Below are 25725 nucleotides of genomic sequence, written 5' to 3' on the forward strand. Positions count from 1 at the left end.
ATCTTACAAAAAAAGGAAAACTACAATCTAAACTAAACTATGTGTGGTCATTCGTGTATCAATTCGAGTTTGGTTTAAATTCATTTGGGTTTCAAATTTTTGGAGTTAAAGAGTTTAGCTTCATTTGGGGTTTTTATAAAATTTTGATTTGGGTTCAATTAGTTTTGGTTCGAATAACACACCTAATTTAATATAAAATTCGAATAATATATTCTAAAATACCTTAGCTTAATATAAAATTGGGTTAACTTAAATATTTAGATGTAGAATCAATATATATTTTAAGCATTTTTTATGTTCGAACATTGTTAAACTATTTTAGATATTTATTTTTCACAATTTGTATATATTTCAAGTATTTTAGAAAAATTTAAAAATCTATTTTTGGATATTAAGTCTAAAACAATTAATACATTTAAGTATATAAATCTGAGTCAGATATATTTTTAGATATCTATAATATAGTCCAGATCGGATTCGGTTCCGTTCTTTAGATACCCAAATTTTAAATTCATTTGCATATTTGACAAGTTTCAGTTCATGTTACTTATTTGGATCAGATTCAGTTCAGTTATTCGGATTCAAAGGTTTTATACCCAACCTTAGAATCTAATCTCAAATCTCTTTACTCTTGTTTTCTTGTTAGTCGAAACAAATACCTATATCGATTTTTGTTCATAAATTACCTTATGAAATGGGTTTGACCTCTTTCTCTTTGAAAAATTAAAATAGGAATGTAGTTAGCCTAATTTTTCTGTTTATTAATTTACCAACTTTGATATAAAAATTAACTCAGCGTTCCATTAGTGATCCATTTGTATGGATATGCTAAAGTAATTTCTTTCTTCAAAGTTTTCTCTAGACCTAATAACTTTGGTCTACTATCTGTTGTTATCCATTTTTATATCTTTATATATAAAGAAGAGTTCTAATCTCTCCCATGATGCCACCTAGGATGCCACCTAGGAAATTCATCTCATTCTGTGTTGACACGTCATATTCATCGTTGTGGGCTTTGTTTGTGGGCTTTATTGTAGTGAGGAAATTATTATCACGTCCAAACCCAAACCTAATCAGTCAAGTCGTTTCACATCTCTTCCTCTTCGATTCAACTGAGCGCTGATGCGGTGGAGGCGATTAAGATCTGTAACGGTGAGGTTACCTCTTTAATGTCTTTAATTCACTTCAATTCGGTGATATTCGTCTGTGTATTCCTATATATATACGCATATACTTCTCACAGTCGGTTTCGCTTTACAATCTCAGCTTTCACGTCTCTCTCATCTTCTGTTTGTGTTTATCTCTATCTATGGCTAATTCAATCGTTTTTTTCTCTGATCTGAAATCCGGCCGTTGCACGTCTGTTGTGGAGGCCAGATTGCTCCGTTTCTGGGAGGCTCGGAACGTCAAGCGTGGTGGTGAGCTCATGTGGATGGACTTACTCATGGTTGATGTCAATGTGAGTGTTCTCCATTCGAACCCTCGATTCCGGTCTGCTGTATACATATTACTCTTGCAACCGTTGTTTGGTTTTCCACATAGCTTTGGTTATAGTTGTTTTGATTGTTTTTTTTATATTTGGTAATGCGATCTGTTAATCGTCTTGGGTATTATTCCGGTTAGATGTATACAGGTTTTTTTTTTTTTTTTTTTTTTTTGCAACCGTGATTTGTTTTCCCACCCTAGATTTTTCTTAATCTTTGGTTATAGGTGTTTCGATTGGTTTGATTTTTTTTCTTTATTTATTTTTTTTTTTTTTTGGCAATGCGATATGTTAGTCGCCTTGATGCTATTCCGGTTAGCTGTATACAGATTATTTTGCAACCGTTATTAGCTTTCCCCCATCGAGGAATGTTGGATGTATGTGTTATGTTAATGTTATGTTAATGATAATTTCGTAAACATGTGACAGGGGACCATGATGCAAGCTACCATCAGTGCTGGACGTCTGCCAGAGTACCGGGGAAGACTCATTGCCGGATCAATGTTCACACTTTCCGGATTTGATGTCTCCAGAGCAGCACAAAACTTCAGGCTCACAGATTCGTCGTTGATGATCCGTTTCAGCGATATGACCTCCTTTAAGGAGCTACCTGCGCCGGTCTCACCTTTGCCAGAGGAAGCGTTCAGGTTTCGTAACCAGTCGGAGCTGGTTGGGCTAGCTAATACGAGCACCCAGTTACCAGGTATAACTGTAACAATGAGTCATGTTTATTATATTGTTATAGTATGTGTACTGAATTCTGATGAGCTTGCTTTTTTGTAAAGACGTTGTAGGTGAGATACTTTGTGTGAAAAGCACAGTTAGTGATCCTCCAGAGGAGAAGAACAGAGTCATGGTGACTATGAAGCTGGATAGGTAGATGTCGTGTCTGGTTGATCTGTAGTTTGTTCGTCATATGCTCTGACCGTGTTGCGTGAATCTGATATAATTCCTTTTCTCCTTTTTTCTCCTTTTTGGATGTGTGCAGTGACGAGACCATCACTTTGAGCTTATTTGATTCGCAAGCTGTTGCTTTCCACAAGCAACTTGAGGCCATGCAGGTTGATCCGAAGGTCATGGTTGCTACTAGCATCAACCCGAAGATGGTTGGAGGTCTGTTATATCTTTCACTGTTGCACCATCGCGTACTGTCATAGCAACTCGATCCTTATTATTTGTATTGCTCAATGTAGGGCGGCTGTTTCTCAATGCAACGTCGGGCACCCATGTGTATTTTGATAAGGCGACAAGAGCAGGAGAAGTCCTGTTCTACCAGTATGTCTGACGTCACTGAGCACGATTGTGTAATATTTTATATTTGTCTGGCTAATCGGTAAATCATGTGTAGGTTGGTCACTCGAGATACTGGACTGCCGTCAGTCGCTCCGCTATTAAGATCGTATGCGAAGGTGGAGACGATGTCCATTGCCGAGCTTACCAGTTTCATCGTTTCAGCTGCAACCCAGGTCATATTTATGGTTACTTTGTTACTATTTATTTCTTCGTTGTCGACTTAGGTTTGATATCTCTGGATTTCATACGAGCGTTGTTGGATGCAGGAGATTGATTTTTTGTGCACTGGAAGGGTTGTTCACGTAGACGCAGGGCGGGGGTGGTGCTATGTTGCCTGCTCGAAATGCAGTAAGAAACTGGAACGGTCTGCTTCTGCGTTTACATGTGTTAGATGCAACAATTCACATGCTGTTGGGGCCCTTCGGTAGGTTGCACTTTTAGGATGTTGTTTGTCCGACTTCGTGTTTTGCTATATGAAGATCGTAGACCGTTGTTTGGCTGACTTAATGTTTACTAATTATAGTTACCGCGTGGAGATGGCAATATGTGATGATACTGGAGAAGCAACCTTTGTTTGGTTCGATGGTGTGATGGCGAAATTGCATAGTCTCAGGGCAAGTGAAGCTGCGCAGATGCTGGTATGATAAATATTTGACTACATGTGTGATATCACCCGTTGAGCGGCGTCTGCTTACTCACCTCATCTTTTGTCAAATAGGCTGAGGACGGGGTGAACCCTGAAGACACTGGCCTTCCTCCCTTCATTGCAGAGATGGAGGGTAAAACGTACACTTTCCAAGTGAGAGTCACTGCGTTTAATTTCACCGAGCATCACAGGACCTTCACCATAACACGAGTTGCTGAGGAGCATGGTCGTCTGCCAGTCGATGCCGTGATCAATAATGTAAGTATAATGTGAAAAATGGTATCTATCTGTCCGCGTGCAAATCTCTGTACTTATAACGCAAGTTCAATGTATAGGGAGGTAATGATGACGAGGACGATGATGATCCGTCTGACGAGACTGGGGGTAAAGCTCCTGATGGTGATGAGGATGCTGGCGATTCAGCGTCTGCTGGTGGTACGGGTTCGTCCGGCAAGGCGCGTAGGAACACTGGTGCAGGACCCTCCGAGGGTGTGAAGAAGTCACGTGTTGTCTGAGATGTATGAGCTCCTAATAAGGCTCATATTATTATTATTATTATTATGGATGTTTGTTTGAAATTCCCGCGGATTCGGATATTTTATTGGGTCATCCCCGTTAATGCATTTCAGTTTGAACTTTAATTCCGATTTTCTATCATTCTGGTTTAGTCATTTTGCTTTGGTTTAGTGAATCCCTATTACATACGGTTATTTAGAATAGATCCGGAATATTCATTTTGCTTTGTTTATTCATTTTGGTTCGAGTCCTTATAGTGTTTAGCTTGCTAATAAAGCTTTAGAAATAATCTATTAATTTCCTGTTTAGAATAGGCTAGAAATTGTTTATACATCTAGAACCAATTTTGCAAGAAATTGTTTATACATCTAGAACCAATTTATAAACAGATTCCATTAATTTTGATTGTTATACTGTCTTATTTTTTTATATATATACAAATGATGATGAAAATGGTGTGTTTGTTTTAAAAAAAAAAAATAAAAAAAAAAATAAAATAGTTTTGCTTCATTTTATATAAAGATATATATGTCTTTATGTATAAAAACTTTTTTTTGTTATTTTGTATAGATTATTCTTTTGTTATTTTTTTATTTTACATCTCGCAATCTCTGTTTCGCCTACAACCTTTCACGAATAAATACTCTTCCCATATAAAACATTCAATTAGCGTATAACATGATGGATTTGGTATTATTCATTCAATACATAAAATTACTATTCAAGAATATGAAATCAAATGTGGTGATACACAATCCATGATTACGGACATTACGACGTTACATAAGTACACAAGTATATCTCATAAATGCATATCGAACCGTATATTCAAATGTTAAAGATCCTTGCTGTATAAATTTGACCCAATTGATGCTGCATACGAATACCACACTACCAAACACTGATTCAAAAATAAAATAAGCACATCAACATGAATAGCCCCCAGGGTCTCCCGGCCGTCTCATCTCAGCAGGATTCAAATGACGTCACGGATGCTATTGGCCCTGACCCGGCGGTTAACAGCAGCATGAACACCTCCGACGACGAAGAAACTCCTGACATATCACCGGCGTCATATTTCAAAACCCTGACCCTGGAGTACTTTGCATCCGAACCACTACGGATGGTGTATGGCTACCGAGACTTAATCCAGTCATGTCTGGAGAGCAATAACCCCGAATCGCAGTTTATTGAAGGTATAAACCAGTATTTTTTCCATAAGAGCACGAGCACCGCATTAGAACATCTAAGACTTTCAGCTGTTGGGAAATATGATAAGGGTACTTACCTTTATGGGATACTGCTGCTGTGCAACGGAAAGATGAAAAGGGGAAGAAAGGTTCTAGACACCCTAAAATGGAAACATACACTGATCACCACAAACAGATGCTGGCGAGAGATTAAGAAGGTACTAAGCGTTTACGGTATTATGCTAGAGGACACGTATCTGACCAACCTGGCCAAGCTCAAGCCCCCCCCAACCTGCGATCTCCATAAGAAAACGCATTTGTGCAAAAAATGTTACTACTTTATAAGGGTCCAAATGTTTGTGGACTATATTGCTTATCGAAAGTGATTTCCGTTTTGTTTTCGTGGCGTCGCCTGAGATGGTGAAGAAAGGGCGTGTTGGGTGAGATTATGATAAACCGTCTGATTCTAATAATCGCTCAGAATCTATATGTTGAGACCGGTCTACTGAGTGCCTTTGCTTTCTGTTTCTGTTTTCGATTTCCTCTTTGTTTTTTTTGGTTTTGTTTCTGCTTCTATTATTTCTGTTGAGACCGGTTTCATGAGTTTTTGAATATTACGTTGAATTTTACTCTCAGAGCTTGCTGTTTATGTTTCTATAGAAAACATATGTAATTGGTCGGTTAACTCATACTAAGATAATTAGTTAAAATGAATATACGGTCCATCCATACTCTGAATATGGTAAATCACGTATAAATTACAATCATTGACGATATATGACGTATATTGTTACTCGGTTGTTTTGGTAGAAAAAATAAAAATAGTAAACCGGTTTCAGAAAATTGTAAGTTTGGTTCGATAATATTGCCGGTATAAAATTATTTGCGTTGCGTCGGACACACGCAAATACATAACGGCGTTATGACTTGGTAAAAGTGACATGCAATGCAATTGAAACAATAATAAATATATTACAAAAAAAACAAAACATGCATATACATTTTCCGGATCCGTAACGTCTGTCCAACTTCAACCCTTTTTTTTGTCTAAATAGGTTGGTGAGGGATATATACTTAGTCTCCAAATAAATATACATTTTTACCATATACTTTTACACCTTTTTCCTGGTAATAATTATTTATTTATACATATATAGATAGATCTTGGACACATAGATGTAAACAAACTTGAATTATATTCATGTAGATGACGGCCAAAAAAAAAGATTAAATGATATCAAGTATACGTCAGAAAATATTAACAAGTTAAAAAACTGTAAATGCTATCAAGTATACGTTTAAAAAAAAAACAGTAAATGCTATCAAGTATACGTTTAAAAAAAAAATTATAACTGAATATAATTTCAATTACCTGATTAAGATTACCAAAACCATTATTACATCTAATAATAAGACTACCCATGCAATTTAAAAATGGAATATCGGACTGATTTGTTCCTATCAACCCATTTGTTCAAATAACAGTTTTAAATATAGCTGAGAACCTTTTGAATTGGCTCGGTTTGGTTGTTGGTTTACCTCGGTTTTCATGGATCTAAAAAGTCCCATGTTATGTTGCACGTAAAAGCGTAGTTCTTGCAATTATCACAATTGACATTAATGCAGCATCATTATTACTACGTTATTACTCTAAGCGTCGTGAGGTGTGGAGTGGGAAGTTAAGTCGTTCTCTTTCATAGGAGCTGCCCAGTATATATACATATAGAATACATCATCAACTAGGCTGCAAGCTTACAGAAACAAGAAAAAGCAAAAGAAAAAAAAAACAGAAAGCAAAAAAAAACAAAACACGTTCTACTCTTCTCCTCTCATGGATCCAGTTGAGCCAAAGATGTCGAGCTTGGTGGATCTGCCTGATGACATGCTAATGTGTATTGTTGCCAAGGTTGGGGCAAGCTCTCCAATTGACTATTTCAACACAGTTGTCTCCTGCAAGAGCCTCGGCTTTGGTTGCGATACTTACCTCATTGCGAGGGAGCTCAACCTAGCACCGTTTGTTAAGGAGCCTCTCCGGTCTCGCAGATACCAGAAAGTGATGGACAGCTGCCTACGTGCCAATAACCCAATGGCAAACTATGTCAAGGGCGTTCTCGAGTTTTTCCACCACCGGAACCAGTTCCTAGGTATGCACCACTTCCGCCTTGCTCACAAAAGTGGTCATAAGGAGGGGACATACATCTATGGTGTCCTCTCGATGGCAATGGGGAACTTCGTGAAAGGGAAGAAGGTGCTCAACAAACTGGCCGATGATAAGGGGGTTGAAGTTGTTGAAGATTGCTGGAACAACGTCCAGATCTCGCTTAGGCGTTTCACACCCAACATGAGAGACGTGTTCATTCAGTCATATGTGCAGATGCAGCCTCCTCATGGATGTCATCCTCCTGAGCCAGGCACGGCTTGCTACCAGTGCTTCCACTTCTACCTGATGTCTGAGTTCTTTGAGATGATGATGGGTATCAACCAGCCGATTGAGTCACAGCAGTGGGTTTAGACTCCTAATTGTGTTCTTTGTTTCATCTTGATGTTTCTCTTTAAATTTCCCTAAATGCGTTGTTGATGGGTTCATCCCCATAAACAATGTTCCATGTTTTTCTCTTTTAAAAAAATTAAAAAAAAAAACAAAAAGAGGCAATTTTAATTGCCCAACCAAAAAAAAACCCAAGTTTGCCTTTGTCTTTAAATACTTATCTCTCACCATGGCCGTCAACTGTGTTTGGATAAAACTATAAGTCGTCTTCATGCATATTTAAACAAAGAATAAAAAAAAAAAAATGGAAGTCGTATGAAGTATGTTCTAGCGATGTTTGTATGGAATTCCAAAATTGGATTATAATATGATCGGTATTTTCTACTAATGTATAAATCGTTATGCCTACGTACTAAAACCCATGTTAGCCTTTGACTTCGAATAAATTGTACAAGTCGTTCTCATGCATTTTAAAGAGGAATGAAAGCAAAATAAAACGAACCCACTTCAAGACGCTAAAAATATTAAAATGGAGTAAGGTTGAATATTTATAGTTTTTTTTTCCTTTTTGAACTTGGCTTCCATATTAAAATTGCAAAAGAGAAACAAAAAGAGTACAGGCCCATAAGCCCTGAATTGTTTAGAGCAGAGCCCAATTACTTTTAACACACGGTAAGGATCAAACTGTATATATCATGCAACTATTTCATAATTAGCTCTATATATTTATAGTTTCGCATTCCTTTGAACGTAAACTAGCTCTAAATATAAGCTAGGAATTCCAGAATGGCATTATAATATGATCCGAGTTTTCGTGTTAATGTATGAATCTTTACGACAACCTACAAACTGTATATATCATGCTACTATATCATAATTTTATGAACAAGCATCCTACGATGATAGTAATATTTTTAGTTTCCGAGTAATAAATTTGGATAAATTTATTCCTACAACGCGTATAGTAATAATGTCCTAATCTTGGATGCTGTATTTATTTTTTCATTCCCCCCCCCCCCGTCCCCCCCCAAATAAAACATGTTTGTATTTATATGTTTATATTTATATATTTATCAGATTTGTTACCATCATATAAAATACAATAAAATATTTACATAAATCTTACTGTGATAAACAACGAATGTCCATATATCTTAATCCAAGTAAACAATTCTAATATTTTAGCAAATATTGTCTCAGGAAATAGTCTTTTCATACGTACATATATGGAAAACCATTACACAGGCATTTACGGCAAATAAATGACTTCCAGAAACAAACCAATATTATTTGTAACTGTCAATTACATCATACCCAAACAGTCAGTGGTATTCTAAGAATCAGACTCATAACCCCCAAAACTTTACTTCCAGCTACGCTCTCTGCGAGATAGTCGATAGCAATGGTGAATAAAACACATAGAAGAGTTACAACTGCTGATCCAGAGGCAGGTGTGGACACTGACAGCAGCAGTGGAAGCGTCAGGGGGAACGAGGAATCCTTCAGTTCTGGTACGCCCATCTCTCTTTCCGTTTAGTATCAACGGTCAGCGAAACAGAGTATTGTAGTCTATAACATCTTCCACCGTCTTATCCACAGCTGGTGATCAAAACAGAGCTGTATCGCGATTGGCACGGCAATCCCGAATGCTGATTCGGTCCACAAAAACAGACAGAACGTCAGCAGTAGGTAAGTCACCACTATATTGTGATTAGCATCGATTTACCCAAACAGAATCACTGATACGAATTCGACATGACAATTCCGTAGCTAGCAAGAAACCAATGAAGAGACGCGGGGTCGGCAGGCCGATCATTCCGACAGGTATACTTATAAGTAGAACGTCATATTGCCTATTTTCACCATATATGTATCTCTGCGTATGTATTGACACTCCTCACAACCAAAACAGCGTCTCCTGCGACAACACCGATCACAATCAACGCCCAAATGCATATGACTCCCTCCGCGTCTGCCTCTCGCAATGCCAGACAATTACGGATATCAATTCGTAATCAAAGAAAAGCAAGCCGGTCAACTAACCCTGCGACCACAGCTGGTAGTTAGTTAATCATGCCTTACATTTAACAGATCACGAGCCATTATATATTTCTGATTTGGTTATATTATGTGGTATAACAGCGTCCTCTTCCAAACGCACAAGGGCTACACGTACGTCAACAACACTCCGGAATCGTTTTCATTGTATATTATCAATACATGATTCTAATCCGGTATTGCTCTCTTTATGTAGGTGGTAAGAACGTCAAACCATATAACAAATGGGAGTTAGGCTCATGTCCATCGTGTAAAGCAATATTGTGGAATGCTGAAGCAATTGCGGGTCAGACCACCAGAGAGAACAAACAGTACAGTCTATGCTGCCAGCGAGGTCGAGTGAGGCTTCCACGTGTTAGGGAACCACCACCTCCATTGCTAGCGCTTCTAGAGTCACCCAAATTCAGAACTCACATCAGAGTTGCTAACAGTCTGCTTGCCTTCACGTCCATGGGTGCTCAGATAGATCATACTGTGACTGGAACCCCCGGCCCTTTTACCTACCGTGTCCATGGCCAAATTATTCATAGAATAGGATCCATGCTTCCTGAGGATGGTAACGACCCGGGGTATCTGCAGCTTTATATTTTCGACACTGAAAATGAGCTCTCTAACAGAAAACGAGCAATCACAAAAGGTTCTTCCTCCATAGAACTCGAAGATACTATCATAGTCCAGTTGATTGAGATGCTCGATACTCACAACCATCTAGCAAAAACCTTTAGATTTGCACGCGACCGCTTCCAGGCTACAGGGAAAATCGAGTTCAGCATCAAATTAGTCAGTCAACCAAACAGAGGTCGTCAGTACGATCTTCCTACTGCAGATGAGGTTGGAGGCCTAATAGTTGGAGACTTATCTGCGACCTCAGTAGGAAGGGATATTGTGGTCGAACACAAATCTTCAGCGCTGCAGAGGATAGGTGATCTCCACCCATTACTGATGAGTCTCCAGTATCCTCTGTTGTTTCCGTACGGTGAAACCGGTTACAGCGAGAGAATCCCGTACAGAGGGCCTGAAGCATCCACGGTGAAGCGAGAATTCATGACTATGAGGGAGTATTATGCTTACCAACTCCAAACCCGACCTACTGAAGGGATGACAATTATTAAGGGAGGGAAATTGTTGCACCAGTATATCGTCGACGCGTACGTAGCTACTGAGACTGAGCGACTGCGATTCATAAGTCTGAACCAAAAGAAACTGCGAGCGGATCTATATAACAACGTATGTGACGCTGTTGAGGCCGGTGACGCAGATCCAGCACAAATCGGTAAAAAGGTCATCCTACCTGCAACCTTCACTGCTGGACCACGGTATATGGCTGAAAAATATCAGGACGCAATGGCTATTTGCCGTTGGTATGGGAATCCTCATCTATTCATCACCGTCACCGCCAACCCAAACTGGGTGGAACTCCGAGATCATCTTAGTGCATATGGAGGTGATTCTCCCAATAGTCGACCTGATCTAGAATGCCGAATTTTCAAACTAAAGCTGGATGAAATGATAGCAGACTTTAAAAAGGGAGTATACTTCCCCAAGCCAGATGCAGGTACACTCTTCTCTTCAACAAAAACTATTAACTACGTATAAATGAACAAAGAAAAATCAATACAATTATCCAGTAACCATGACAATCCATTGTAACATAACCACCGAAAACAGAAAAAACAAACAACAATTATTATTATTAGCAATCACAAACATTGTCCACTACAATTATAATAAATTGCTCTACTTTAAAATATCTATCTTTAATAATTTACAAGCCCTCACAAAATAATATAATATTATTTGAGATTTAAATCGCATCTGATTGATTATATTGTTTTATGGTATCGCACTACTTATACACTACAAATTCTGTCAAATCCGAATTAAGCTATAAACTCCACTAAATATATTCAGTTAATTAATATAATTGGAATTTCGCATAAACAACAAACTGACTAAACTCACAACATAGAGTGAGAAATTTTACACAAAATTATAACTGCGATAATACTTGGTTCAATCAGATTGCGAATTCATTCTTTTTGTTTGGGTCAAAAATTGCAAATTCATTCTAAAACGAGATTATTTAGCATTTCTATTTCGATGACTGACCGTTTACTTAAACAATATTTTCACACCTTTTGTTTAACGAGTTGCCTTGCTTCTGTACTTTTTGTAGTCACCCGTAATTCTTTCAGACCCTTATTCTGTAGTTGTATGAGTTAGCTCAGACTAATAATTTTATTACAGCCTTTAGTAAAAAAAGTTAAATCCTTTACCAATAAATATGTAAAAAATTACAATATTCTAATCTACTATTTTTGTTCTGTTTTGCCTCTATCCGTCAAATGTTGCAGTTGTCTACACCATAGAGTTTCAGAAAAGAGGGTTGCCTCATGCCCACATTCTATTATGGTTGAAAGGCATACAAAAAGAAGTTACTGCTGCGATCATCGATGAGTACATCTCGGCAGAGTTACCAGACAGAGAGACTGACAGAGAAGGATTCGAACTGGTTGAACGTCATATGATTCATGGTCCGTGCGGTAAGTTCCGCAAGAGCTCACCGTGTATGGACAAAGGGGTGTGCACAAAGAACTTCCCTAAACCTTTCTCAGAACATACAAGGATTGACAAATCTGGATTCGTGGTTTATAGAAGGAGAGCTGATCCCGGATCTTTCGTGGTCAAGGGTGACATCAGGTTGGATAATCAGTTTGTCGTGTCCCACAATCTTGCACTCCTAAAGAAATACCAAGCCCACATCAACGTGGAATGGTGCTGTAGAACCAGCGCAATCAAGTACCTGTTTAAATACATTACCAAAGGCGTTGATCGTGCAACTGCCGTACTACAGAAGAATGACCCGAATATGCTTAACGAGGTTGACAGATATTTGGAGTGCCGATACATATCAGCTTGCGAGGGAGCATGGAGGTTGTTCGCTTTCCCGATCCACCATAACCAGCCCAACGTCGTCAAACTCCCGGTTCACCTGCCAGGGCAGCATCTAATGGTTTTTGATCAATCTGATGACTTATCTCGAGTGATTTCGCGAGAAAATATTGAGAAGACAATGTTGACAGCTTTTTTTGAAGCTTGTGACACATATGAGGAGGCGAGGGAGATGACATACGTCGAATTTCCCTCCAGGTTTGTTTACCATTCAAACGAACGGTTATGGGCACCTAGGCAGCAAGGAGAAGCTATTGGTCGGGTCGTGTACGTAAGTCCAGTATCTGGTGATAGATATTACCTAAGGATTTTGCTTAATGTTGTGAGAGGTCCTAGGAATTATGACGCGTTGTACACTGTCGGTGATGTGGTTTACAAGAAGTTCAAGGAAGCGTGTTATGCACGAGGCCTGCTTGATGATGACAAAGAGTGGCATGAGGCCATAGAAGAGCCATCGTATTGGGCTACCGGACGGCAGTTGAGAAAATTGTTTGTCCTCATCCTGGTTTACTGCCATGTTGTAAGCCCGCTCAAGCTCTGGGAGCATGCCTGGAAGTTTCTAGCTGAAGACATTCTCTACATGAAAAGAAAGGAATTTCGCTTTCCAGGGCTTGACCTGCAGGACGAGCAGTTAAAACAGTATACTCTGTTAGAGGTTGAGAAACACCTGAAAGAGCACAACCAGACGCTTTCGGACTACGATGATATGCCACAGCCAGATAAATCAATTTTATCAGATTTGAGAAATCCTCATCTACGTGAAGAAATGGTCTACGACGTTCAAAAGGAGGCCGAGACACATAGCATGTTGTTTGATGCAATGAATGAGGATCAGCGGAAAGTATATCATGCCGTTATGCAGTCTGTCGAGAAACGGTCAGGGCAGTTGTTATTTGTTAACGGTGCAGGAGGTACAGGAAAGACATATCTATACCGGACTATCATCGCAAGGATGAGGTCAGTTGGCAAAGTAGTTATTCCAGTCGCCTCCGCTGGAATCGCCGCATTGCTTCTCCCAGGTGGGCGGACAGCACACTCGCGGTTTAAATTGCCATTGAATCTGGATGATCGTTCGATGTGTGAAATACACAAAGGCTCCAGCTTGGCGGCGTTGATATCTAAAGCGGAACTAATCATATGGGACGAAGCTCCGATGGCACACAGACATGCGTTCGAGACTCTAGACCGTTCCCTCAGGGATTTGTTATCAGATGCAGACCCAGAAGCTGCCAACAAGCCTTTTGGTGGCAAGACAGTGCTCCTCGGAGGTGATTTTAGGCAGATACTGCCGGTGATCCGACATGGAAAACGGACAGACACAGTTCTCGCATCTATTAGCAAGTCTTATCTGTGGAAGATGGCTCGAGTATTCTCTCTTAGCATCAACATGCGACTTCGGCAGGAAGACAAGGATTTTGCTAAGTGGATATTACAAGTAGGAGACGGGGAAGCTCAGACACTGACTTCGTATAAGCCAAGTCATGACGAAGGTAATCGTATTTTGGTTGACAAACGCTTTTTACTCCCTACCTCTGAAACTCCACATGAAGCTTTGGCAGATGCTGCATACCCAAACTTCCTCCATAATTACCGAAACAAAGAGTATATAACAGAGAGAGCGGTCTTGACGCCTACAAATAATACAGTGCATGAAATCAACGCTTACCTCCTCTCTAAGATCCCATCGCAAGCTAGGGAGTATCTGAGTTCTGATTCCATTGAGTTAGAAGCTACACCAGATGATGATTGGACCAGCCATTACCCTCCAGAGTACTTGAACTCCCTAGAATTCCCAGGCCTCCCCAATCATAGGCTCTGCTTGAAGGTGGGAGCACCAGTGATGATGCTGCGCAACCTAAACCAAAATCAAGGATTGTGCAATGGTACAAGGATGATGGTCAGTAGACTAGGCAACCGCATCATTCAAGCGGATATCATGACGGGGACAGATGTTGGGGAGCAAGTTCTCATACCTAGGATACAGCTAAGTCCCACTGACACCATTCATCCCTTCACTTTTAATCGAAGACAGTTCCCGATAAGATTGTGCTACGCCATGACAATAAACAAGAGCCAAGGCCAGAGTCTGAACCATGTTGCCCTGTACCTTCCTCGGTCCGTCTTCACTCACGGACAACTGTATGTGGCCATGTCTAGAGTCACTTCGCCAAATGGGCTAAAGATACTGGACGAGACGTCTGATGAGGAGGGCGAAGATGGAGTGACCAATATCGTCTACAGGGAGGTCTTCGAAGACATCAAAGTGACACAGGTTAGAGCCTCAAATATGTTCCTTACGTTTCTCTATAGCTCAATAATTTTCCCTAAACTAACAATCATATCATGTTGTGCGAAACTGGACATCTAATTATTCACAGTGACCTTCACACTGAGATACAAAAGGGTCCCGACGACAACAATCAGGCTTCCAACCAGATACAAGCTTCTAAGATGACAACCTCTTTCATAAAAAAAAAAAAAAAAAAAAAAAAACCAACACAGAAACTAAGGATCACCAAATTTCTTTGAGAATGTTACGTTATACGTCTTTGGATACATGATCTCCCTGCTTATTCTGATTGTTCATGCCTTAGCTTTAGCTTTGTTTAGATGTTACAGAGAGCCTGGATTCCTTTTGGAAAGTTCAAAGCTTTGTTATAAATAGAAAATTTGGTGACAATGAACGTTCCTGTATTCCTCATGTGTCTTCTTCTAAGATGAGTCCTTTAACAGCTTCCTAAATCCAGTTTGGATTATTTCCTTAAATTCAGAATTTGTGTTTAGCTGGTAATCACTAAATAAGTAATCTTCTCTGATCCGGCTCATACTTATCTGTTTCATATTAATATGGCATTACAAAAAAATTAATCTTCTCTGATCCGGCTCATACTTATCAGTTTCTATTTATAACGTCTATCGCACAACAGCAACCTATAGTCAGCCATACTACCTTAGTAAGACAAAATTATAATTGGTATTACATAGTGAAACATATCCCGCCCGAAGGGCGGGCCAATTCTAGTTTATTATCTAATCAATCCTACAGTGTTATCGGACTTATTCTTTGGAAAAAAGTATAAAAAACTATACTAAATTGTTATCGAACCGTAACCGAGAAAGCCCACATAATCTCTAGTCAAGTCCCATAACCACTCCGGCACGGCAACCATTTTGTGACGGTCTCCCAATATATTAAGCCCAAACTCTTTAATATAATGGGTTACAGTAAGCACAATCGGTCTCTCTCTCTCTTCTGGGGTTTTCTCTCCTTCTACTTCGTTCTTTGTCGTCTCTCTCTCTTTCTAGGTCTCTCTCTACATACATACATACATACATACTCTTTCAGATGCGTATTTGGTACTCTGATCTGTTAAGATTCCGAGATTGATTTTATTTTTCTTTCTCAAAACCACCGCAGTTAGATGGCGACTGGCAGATCCGCTAGTATGCCGTCACGCTTGCGACAGCTTCTTTCCGGCGAAGGCTCCATCGGCCCCTCTATTAGACTCGACGCCGAGCCTGTGAGTTTAGGGTTTTCTTTAATTTGATTTTGATTTAATTTAATTAGGGCTTCTTTTTTAATAATTTGATAGCATGTCCCAAGCTTTTACCTTTACTGGATTTAATTAGGGTTTATTGTATTGTGTTGCAGCCTCCGGAGATCAAGTCGTTTATAGAGAAAGTAATACAGAGTCCACTCTCTGATATTGCGTTACCTCTCTCTGGTTTTCGCTGGGAGTACAGTAAGGTAGTTAATAATAATAATAATACTTAGTAGCCTTTCTTATTTTGTCCTTTTGTGGGGTTTCTCACATGATTGATTGATTGATTGATTATTCCAGGGGAACTTCCATCACTGGAGACCTCTGTTTCTACATTTTGACAAGTACTTCAAGACTTTTTTGTCAAATAGGAATGACCTTCTCTTGTCTGATAACATTCTGGGAGATGAGGATCCCTTTCCCAAGAACACTCTTCTTCAAATTCTTCGGGTCATGCAGATCATTCTCGAGAACTGTCCCAACAAAAGCTCCTTTGATGGTTTAGAGGTATGCCTCTTTTGAGCCTTTGATGCATTTTTCTGATATCTTATATTAAAGCTACATTAACTTATTTAGTAACTCTTTCCGACATTGTTTATTTTTTTGCAGCACTTTAAGCTCCTGCTCGCGTCCACGGATCCAGATGTTCTCATTGCAGCCTTGGAAACTCTTGCGGCGCTTGTGAAAATCAGCTCGTCTAAGCTCCACAGGAGTGGAAAGTTGGTTGGATGTGGTTCTGTAAACAGCTTCCTTCTCTCTCTTGCCCAGGGCTGGGGTAGCAAAGAGGAGGGATTGGGTTTGTATTCCTGCGTTGTGGCTAACGAGAGGAACCAGGAAGACGGTCTGACCTTATTTCCTTCCGGCTTGGATAATGATCACAACGAAGCAGCTTCTCGGATTGGTTCTACTGTTTATTTTGAGTTGCGTGGACACAGTGCCGAGAGAATAAGTGATGGTAGTAGCGCTAGTTCTTCTTCAAGGGTGATACAGATTCCTGATTTGCACTTGAGGAACGAGGATGATCTAGTGTTAATGAAGGAGTGTTTAGAGCTTTACAATGTTCCCCCGGAGCTCAGGTTCTCTCTACTCACCCGAGTCAGATATGCTCATGCTTTTCGTTCTTCCAGAACCTGCCGGTTGTATAGCAGGATCTGCCTACTTGCGTTTGTTGTACTTGTTCAGTCAAGTGATGCTCAAGAAGAACTTGCATCCTTTTTTGCAAATGAACCTGAGTATACAAATGAATTGATTAGAATTGTCAGATCTGAAGAACCAATCCCTGGAACCATTAGAACTCTTGCCATGCTTGCATTGGGCGCCCAATTGGCTGTATACTCGGCCTCTCATGATCGAGCCAGGATTCTAAGCAGATCTAGCATCAGTTTCGCTGTAGGCAACAGAATGATTCTGCTTAATGTGCTTCAGAAAGCCGTGCTGTCTTTGAAGATTTCTAGTGATCCATCATCTATTGCTTTTGTTGAGGCGCTACTTCAGTTTTATTTGCTTCACATTGTTTCATCATCATCATCTGGAAGCACTATAAGGGGGTCTGGAATGGTTCCCACATTTCTCCCTCTCTTGGAGTATACTGATCCGACTCACCTGCATCTTGTGTATTTGGCTGTTAAAGCACTACAAAAGCTCATGGATTATAGCAGTTCTGCAGTACCTCTACTCAGGGATCTTGGGGGTGTAGAACTGTTGTCTCAGAGATTAGAGTTGGAGGTTCATCACATTCTTAAGTTGACTGGAGAGAACAACAGTGATATGGTAGTTGGTGAATCTTCAGAAATAAATGGTGATCAGTTACTCTCCCGAAAGAGACTCATCAAGGTTCTTCTGAAATCTCTTGGTTCTTCTACGTATACTCCTGGAAATGCGAATAGGTCTCAAAGTTCTCAGGAGAGTACGTTGCCTGCCACTTTGTCGTTGATATACAGGAATGCAGATAAGTTTGGTGGGGATATCTATTACTCAGCTGTGACAGTTATGAGTGATTTAATCCACAAAGACCCCACATCTCTTACTTCCCTGTTTGAAATGGGCCTCCCTGAAGCATTTCTGTCTTCAGTTGTATCAGGAATACTTCCTTCTTCCAAGGCTATTGCATGCATTCCAAATGGCTTGGGTGCAATATCTCTTAATAGCAAAGGATTGGAGACAGTAAAAGAAACTTCTGCACTGCGCTTCCTTGTTGATGTATTTACTTCCAAGAAGTATGTTCTAGCTATGAATGAGGCCATTGTTCCGTTTACAAATGCCGTGGAAGAGCTTCTGCGCCATGTTTCATCTCTAAGAGCCACCGGTGTTGAAATAATCATTGAAATTGTGGATAGAATTGCATGCTTTGGAGAGAGTGATTCTTCATCGTCTTCTGTAAATCTGACCGAAAGTACTGCAATGGAAATGGATTCAGATGTGAAGAACATAAATGGCGTCAGTCATGAGCAGTTTGTTCAACTCTGCATCTTTCATCTGATAATTCTGCTGCACCGAACAATGGAGAATGCTGAGACTTCTCGTCTCTTTGTTGAGAAGTCTGGCATTGAGGCTTTACTTAAGCTTCTCTTGCGACCTAGCATTGCTCAGTCTTCTGAAGGGCTATCTATTGCCTTGCACAGCACCATTGTTTTTAAGGGTTTTACGCAGCATCACTCTGCTTCTCTTGCTCGGGCCTTTTGCTCTTCTCTTCGTGATCAGGTGAAGAAAGCTTTAGAAGGACTGCAAGATCTCTCGGGGACGTTCTTACTTGATCGAAAACTTTCTCCAAGCTGTGGAATTTTTTCTTCTCTTTTCCTTGTGGAGTTTCTTCTGTTTCTAGCTGCATCAAAGGATAACCGTTGGGTGACTGCATTGCTTTCGGAGTTTGCAAATGGAAGCAAGGATGTTCTGGAGAATATAGGCCATTTGCACCGTGAAATTCTATGGCATATAGCAGTTTACGAGAGTTCAACGCTGGAAAGTCAAAATACTTCTACCGAGTCAGAGCAAACAGAGCTGTCTGTAAATGGAACGGAAGGACAAAGGTTCAGTTCTTTTAGACAGTTTCTGGATCCATTATTTCAGAGGAGAACGTCAGGATGGAGCGCGGAATCGCAATTCTTTGATTTAATAAATCTTTACCGTGATCTTGGACGTGCATCGTCTGGATTTCAACCACGACCAATCAGCGATGGTCCCTCTAGTTCATCAGACTCTTCTGGTAACAGAGAGCTTGAAAGAGATGGATCCTATTATACATCATGCTGTGACATGGTGAAGTCATTATCCTTCCACATCACTTACATATTCCAAGAGTTAGGGAAGGCGATGCTGCTCCAATCTCGTAGGAGAGAAGATACAGTAAATGTATCTCCGTCATCTAAGTTAGTTGCCTCAAGTTTTGCTTCAATCTCCCTGGATCACTTGAATTTTGAAGGCCATGAGACTGCAGCTGAGGCATCAAGGTCAACTAAATATCTCTACCTTGGCAAGGTTGTTGACTTCATTGATGCTGTCCTTCTTGACAGGCCTGATTCGTGTAATCCTGTTCTGATAAATTGCTTTTATGGCCGGGGGGTGATTCAGACGGTTTTGACAACATTTGATGCTACTAGCCAGCTTTTATTCTCAATTAATAGGAGCTACTCATCTCCGATGGAGACTGATGATGTTAAAGGAAAGCTGGATGAAAAGGAAGACACAGATCATGCGTGGATATATGGTCCGCTGGCTAGCTACGGGAAGCTCATGGACCATTTGGTTACGTCATCGTTTATCTTATCACCATCCACAAAACACTTGCTCGTTCAACCAGTAGAAAATGGGAATATTCCATTTCCACAAGATGCTGAGACATTTGTGAAGATCCTGCAGTCCAACGTGTTGAAAGCTGTGCTTCCGGTTTGGACTCATCCACTATTTACAGAGTGTAGTTATGATTTCGTCACTGCCCTCATTTCCATCATCAAGCATGTGTATTCTGGAGTTGAGCTGAAAAGCTCAGGTGGCAATGGTAGCGCTCGTGTAACAGGTCCACCTCCCAGTGAAACGACCATTTCAACAATTGTGGAGATGGGGTTCTCCAGATCCAGAGCCGAAGAAGCTTTGAGACAGGTTGGTTCTAACAGTGTTGAGTTAGCTATGGAATGGCTGTTTTCCCACCCAGAAGAAATTCAAGAGGATGATGAGCTTGCTCGTGCTCTTGCAATGTCTCTTGGAAATTCTGAATCAGATACAAAGCAGAATGTTTTAGATGAAACTCGAGAACAGATTGAAGCAGAAGTAGTCTCACTGCCACCAGTTGAAGAGCTTATAACAACATGTACAAGGCTTTTGCAGATGAAAGAACCCCTTGCTTTTCCCGTTAGAGACTTGCTTGTATTGATTTGCTCAGAAAACAATGGGGAACACCGATCTGGGGTTATATCTGGCCTTCTTAACCGGATTAAGGATTGTTGTCCTGTCTTCGATGACACAAAGAACAATCTGCTCTCTGCTCTGTTGCATGTTTTGGCTTTGATTCTTCATGAAGATGCAGGTTCACGCGAAGTTGCGCTGAAGGCCGGTATTGTAAGACTTGTGTGCGATGTACTCTCAAAGTGGGATTCTGGTTGTATTGATAAGGAAAAGTTTAATGTTCCAAAGTGGGTGACGACAGGGTTTCTTGCCATTGATAGGCTGCTACAAGTGGACCAGAAATTAAATACTGAGCTTATAGAGGAGTTGCAAAAAGGTGAGACATCTCTGGCCATTGATGAGAGCAAACAAGAAAAGCTACAATCTGTTTTTGGTTCTCCACAGCTTGTTGATGTTGACGATCAGAAGAAGTTGATTGAGATTGCTTGTACATGTATCCGGAATCAGCTTCCTTCTGAAACTATGCATGCTGTTTTACAACTGTGTTCTACATTGACAAGGAAGCATTCTGTTGCTGTCTGCTTTCTTGATTTTGGAGGTGTGCAAGGACTGCTTTCTCTGCCGAGTAATAGTCTTTTTCCAGGGTTTGACTCAGTTGCTGCTAGTATCATCCGTCATGTTCTTGAAGATCCCCAAACGCTTCAGCAAGCCATGGAATCTGAGATAAAACATGCACTTGCAACACTTTCCAACAGGCACTCAAATCCGAGAATCTCTCCACGCAATTTTTTGTTGAATGTGAACTCGGTAATTGCCCGGGATCCAATCACTTTTATCCAGGCAGCTCGTTCTATATGCCAAGTGGAGATGGTTGGTGAAAGACCTTACATCGTATTAGTCAAAGAAAAAGAGAAATCAAAAGACAAAGAGAAGGATAAGGATAAGGACAGAGCTGACAAAGAGAAATCTCAGATTTCTAATGAAGTTGCAACTACCACTCCTCCTGGGAGCACCAAGGCTAAAGTTTACCGGAAACCTCCTCAGTCGTTCATTGTTGTTGTTGAGCTGCTTCTGGATTCTATCTGTAATTTCATCCCTCCTGCGAAAGATGACATGGTTGAAGGTGATTCTACTTTAGCAGACATGGATATTGATCTTGCCTCTACTAAGGGAAAAGGCATAGCGGTTGCTGCTACACCCGAAGAAAAGAAAGCTATTTCACAGGACATGTCAGCTTCATTGGCTAAAATTGTTTTCATTCTGAAGCTTTTGAGTGAGATGCTGTTGATGTATTCTTCCTCAATCCATATAATACTTCGAAGAGATGCTGAAATTAACAGTCTTAGAGGTCCTCAACAGAAGACTGGTCAAGTTGGTGGAATATTTCATCATCTTCTTCACAAGTTTACTCCATACTCAAGGGTGAAGAAGGAAAAGAAATCTGAGAGTGATTGGCGGCAAAAGCTGGCAAGTAGGGCTAATCAGTTTTTAGTGGGTGCATCTGTTAGATCTGCTGAAGCAAGGAAGAGGATATTTTCTGACATTAGCAGTATCTTCAATGACTTCATAGATACATCCAGTGCGCTTAGACCTCCAGTTAATGAAATACACATTTTAATAGATCTGTTGAGTGATATGCTCTCTGCTCGGTCACTTACTGGTTCACATATGTCTTCCGAAGCTTCGAATACTTTTGTTGATGCTGGATTGGTTAAGTCTCTTACTCGTACTCTTGAAGTGTTGGACTTGGACAGTGTAGAATCTCCCAAAGCTGTAACAGGAATCATAAAAGTTTTGGAGTTGGTGACTAAGGAGCACGCCCATTCTGCTGATTCGAACTCGAAGAATGAAAATGCGAACAAGTCATCTGATCAAATTCAATCAGGAAGAGGAGATACCACTGCTGATGCTTCTGAAGCAGGGGAAACTATGCTGCGGTCTAATCATGATTCCATGACAGCTGATCATGCGGAGAATTTTGGCGGTTCCCACACTTATGTTGGTTCAGAAGATGTGACAGATGACATGGAGCATGATCAAGACTTGGATGAAGGTTTTGCCGCAGGTGGGGATGATTATATGCAAGAAGCAGCTGAGGATGCTAGGGGGTTGGAAAATGGGATTGGGTCGATGGGTATAGAGTTTGAGATGCATACCCACGTTCAGGAAAATCTTGATGAAGAGGAAGACGAAGAGATGTCTGGTGATGAGGGTGACGAAATAGATGAGGATGAAAACGATAATGAAGAAGAAGACGAGGAGGACAATGACTTGGAAGAAGAAGAAGAAGAAGATGATGTACATCACCTACCTCATCATGACACCGATCAAGATGATCATGAGCTTGAGGATGATGAATTTGAAGAGGAAATACTGGTTGAAGAGGATGAAGAGGATGAAGATGATGAGGATCGGGTAATTCTCAGGTTTGAGGATGGAATCAATGGGCTAAACGTTCTTGATCATTTGGAGGTTCTTAGAGATCATAGATTTTCTGATGAAACACTTCATGTAATGCCTGTTGAAGTTTTTGGCTCGAGACGTCAAGGACGAACAACTTCTATTTACAGCCTTCTTGGCAGAACTGGGGATGGTGCTACTCCTTCACAGCATCCTCTTTTATCTGGATCTCCATCACTTCCAGTGTCCCAAAGTCAAACAGGTTCTCCTTTTTGTACTTGTCTTCATTTCCCTTTCTGTTATGTTATCATTTTTTTGCCATCTTACCATCGTTTTCATGCACTTTTGGTTATGCCACGAGATTACATTTTGTTAGATTTGGTGAATTGGTGTATTTAGTTGGTCGTTTTCAAAACAGATTCTTCTCAGCGTTTTCTTTGTGTTGATCTTCCTAGAGGAATAATTTGTTAATCGACCGTTTTCTTCTCTTTGTAGAAAGCACAAGTGATCTTACTGTTGGAGGTAGGGATTCCAACGGTAGTTCTTCGTCACGGCTGGATGCTATATTCCGATCTTTGAGGAATGGCCGGCAGGGGCATCGTTTGAATTTATGGGCTGATGACAGCCAGCAAATTGTTGGATCTGGCGCTTCTACAGTACCACAAGGCCTTGAAGATTTACTGGTATCTCAGTTGAGACGTCCCGGCTCTGATAATCCTTCTGATCAGAATCCATCTGTTTTGGAACCTCAATCACAGGCTGAGAGTGGGCAGCCCCAGGAGGCAACTGTCAGACCTGATGAAAACGCCACTAATAATGGAGGTGCCAATGTGTCTGCCCCCTCTATCGTTTCGCCAGTTGCATCTGCTCCCCCGGATACACGAGCCACTGCTACTGATTCTGTCTCCAGCTTGCGGTCTCAGTCAGTCGAAATGCAATATGATCCAAATGATTCAACTGTTCGGGATGTTGAAGCGGTGAGTCAAGAAAGCGGCGGGAGTGGGGCAACCTTGGGTGAAAGCCTTAGGAGTTTGGATGTTGAGATTGGAAGTGCTGATGGACATGATGATGGTGCAGAAAGGCATGATGTACAGCCAGCGATGCGCTCAAGAAGAGCAAATTTGTCACTTGCGCCATCTTCAACTGGGCGAGAAGCTTCTCTTTACAGTGTAACTGAGGTTTCTGAGAACTCCGGTCACGAGGCTGAGCAGGATAATCCACCAGAGGAGCAACCAGTTAACAGGGATGTTGCTTCTAGTTCTATCGATCCAGCATTTTTAGATGCTCTACCTGAGGGACTGCGAGCTGAAGTCCTTTCGGCTCAGCAAGCACAAGCGCCACAACCTTCTAGCAATGAACAGCAGAATTCTGGAGATATTGATCCGGAGTTTCTTGCTGCGCTTCCTGCTGATATCCGAGCTGAAGTTCTGGCACAGCAACAAGCACAACGGCTTCACCAGTCTCATGAACTTGAAGGTCAGCCTGTTGAGATGGACACCGTTTCAATAATTGCAACTTTTCCTTCGGAGTTGCGAGAAGAGGTATTGAGTTGTTGCCTTTTAACGTCATGGCCATGAGTAGAGTTTTAAAGTATGTTCATCTAATATTATTTTTGTAATCAGGTGTTGCTGACGTCAGATGATGCCGTTCTTGCAAATTTAACACCTGCACTGGTTGCGGAAGCAAACATGTTACGCGAAAGGTTTGCTCATCGATACCATAACCGTGCACTTTTTGGTATGCATCCAAGACTTCGTAGAGGGGAGGCATCCAGGCGAGGTGAAGGTGGCATATCTGGAATTGAGAGAAGTGAGGGGATTGCTTCTCGCAGATCTGCTTCAAAGGTTATAGAGGCCGCTGGAGCTCCCCTAGTTAACACTGAGGCGCTCCAAGCAATGATTCGTGTTCTTCGTATAGTTCAGGTAGTTACCTAATGCATTACTTAGATATTTAACTGACATCACTTCGACAATTCATTTATATATATCTTTTGTCTGCAGCCTCTTTACAAGGGTCCTCTGCAGAGGCTTTTGCTGAATTTATGTTCTCACGGAGAAACAAGGTTTTCCTTGGTGAATACATTCATGGATATGCTGATGCTCGACACAAGGAAGCCTGTTAACCACTCGAGTGTTTCCGAACCACCTTATCGTCTTTATGCTTGTCAAAGCAATGTAACATATTCACGTCCTCAGCACTTTGATGGTATGCATCTGTTATAAATTGGATTCTGACTGGGGATGTGTTTACAATAACCAAGTTCTGTTTGTAATTCTATTTGCAGGGGTTCCTCCTCTAGTGTCTCGGCGTGTACTTGAGACTTTGACATATTTGGCACGAAATCATTTGTACGTAGCAAAGATTCTGCTTCAGTCCAGGCTTTCCCTGCCTTCCCTTGAAGGTTCTGTACCCTCTGACAAGGCACGTGGAAAAGCTGTTGTAGTAAGTGATGATCACATGGGCAGAACGCAGCAGGAACCCGGATCTGTAGCCTTTGCGTTGCTTCTAAGCCTCCTGAATCAGCCCCTTTATTTGAGAAGTGTGGCTCATCTTGAACAGGTACTCCTTTTCATTCGGTGCTATGGTTTGTCTTTGTTTAGTTTTTATAAAAATTAACTCGGGTTTGTGTGTATTTTCTCGATCATTTGTTCCAGCTGCTGAACTTGCTGGAGGTTGTCATTGACAACGCTGAAAGAAAGTCTGAGCCAGGTGACGGATCAGATGGGTCAGCTAGCGAGCAGCAATCAACACCACAAGTAGTAGAAGCTGAAAATAATTCAGAAAACCATGATATGGAATCTGGCACTGCTGGTGCAATG

The 25725-nt window shown here is 40.8% G+C and overlaps 3 protein-coding genes across 4 annotated transcripts in view; all 3 read left to right on the forward strand.

Annotated features, from left to right (window-relative positions):
• The first annotated feature begins 1055 nt into the window (after positions 1–1055).
• Positions 1056–4064, forward strand: LOC130499527 (uncharacterized). 2 transcript variants are annotated; one of them, XM_056993669.1, is made up of 11 exons: positions 1056–1152; positions 1378–1459; positions 1913–2186; positions 2269–2359; positions 2472–2596; positions 2677–2758; positions 2832–2949; positions 3043–3200; positions 3300–3414; positions 3495–3680; positions 3758–4064. In XM_056993669.1, the coding sequence occupies exons 2-11, from the start codon at positions 1427–1429 to the stop codon at positions 3935–3937; spliced, it is 1362 nt and encodes a 453-aa protein (XP_056849649.1). In that variant the 5' UTR covers positions 1056–1152; positions 1378–1426; the 3' UTR covers positions 3938–4064. The 2 variants fall into 2 exon arrangements, with proteins under 2 accessions (XP_056849649.1, XP_056849648.1); XM_056993668.1 differs by having other exon boundaries at positions 1060–1459.
• A 4954-nt stretch (positions 4065–9018) lies between these two features.
• Positions 9019–14994, forward strand: LOC130500247 (uncharacterized). The gene is made up of 4 exons (XM_056995019.1): positions 9019–9127; positions 9759–9788; positions 9871–11229; positions 12029–14994. The coding sequence occupies exons 1-4, from the start codon at positions 9019–9021 to the stop codon at positions 14992–14994; spliced, it is 4464 nt and encodes a 1487-aa protein (XP_056850999.1).
• Positions 14995–15806: 812 nt separating this feature from the next.
• LOC130500248 (E3 ubiquitin-protein ligase UPL1-like) overlaps positions 15807–25725 on the forward strand; it is a 10146-nt gene continuing 227 nt past the window's right edge. Inside the window, exons 1-10 of the mRNA XM_056995020.1 lie at positions 15807–15932; positions 16045–16147; positions 16279–16374; positions 16469–16675; positions 16778–23168; positions 23402–24447; positions 24529–24828; positions 24907–25111; positions 25191–25465; positions 25561–25719. Coding sequence (XP_056851000.1) covers positions 16049–16147; positions 16279–16374; positions 16469–16675; positions 16778–23168; positions 23402–24447; positions 24529–24828; positions 24907–25111; positions 25191–25465; positions 25561–25719 — 8778 coding nt within the window. The 5' untranslated portion in view covers positions 15807–15932; positions 16045–16048. The remainder of the gene's footprint in view (positions 15933–16044; positions 16148–16278; positions 16375–16468; positions 16676–16777; positions 23169–23401; positions 24448–24528; positions 24829–24906; positions 25112–25190; positions 25466–25560; positions 25720–25725) is intronic.

This window comes from Raphanus sativus, chromosome 9 (assembly GCF_000801105.2).
Source record: "Raphanus sativus cultivar WK10039 chromosome 9, ASM80110v3, whole genome shotgun sequence".
NCBI lineage: Eukaryota > Viridiplantae > Streptophyta > Magnoliopsida > Brassicales > Brassicaceae > Raphanus > Raphanus sativus.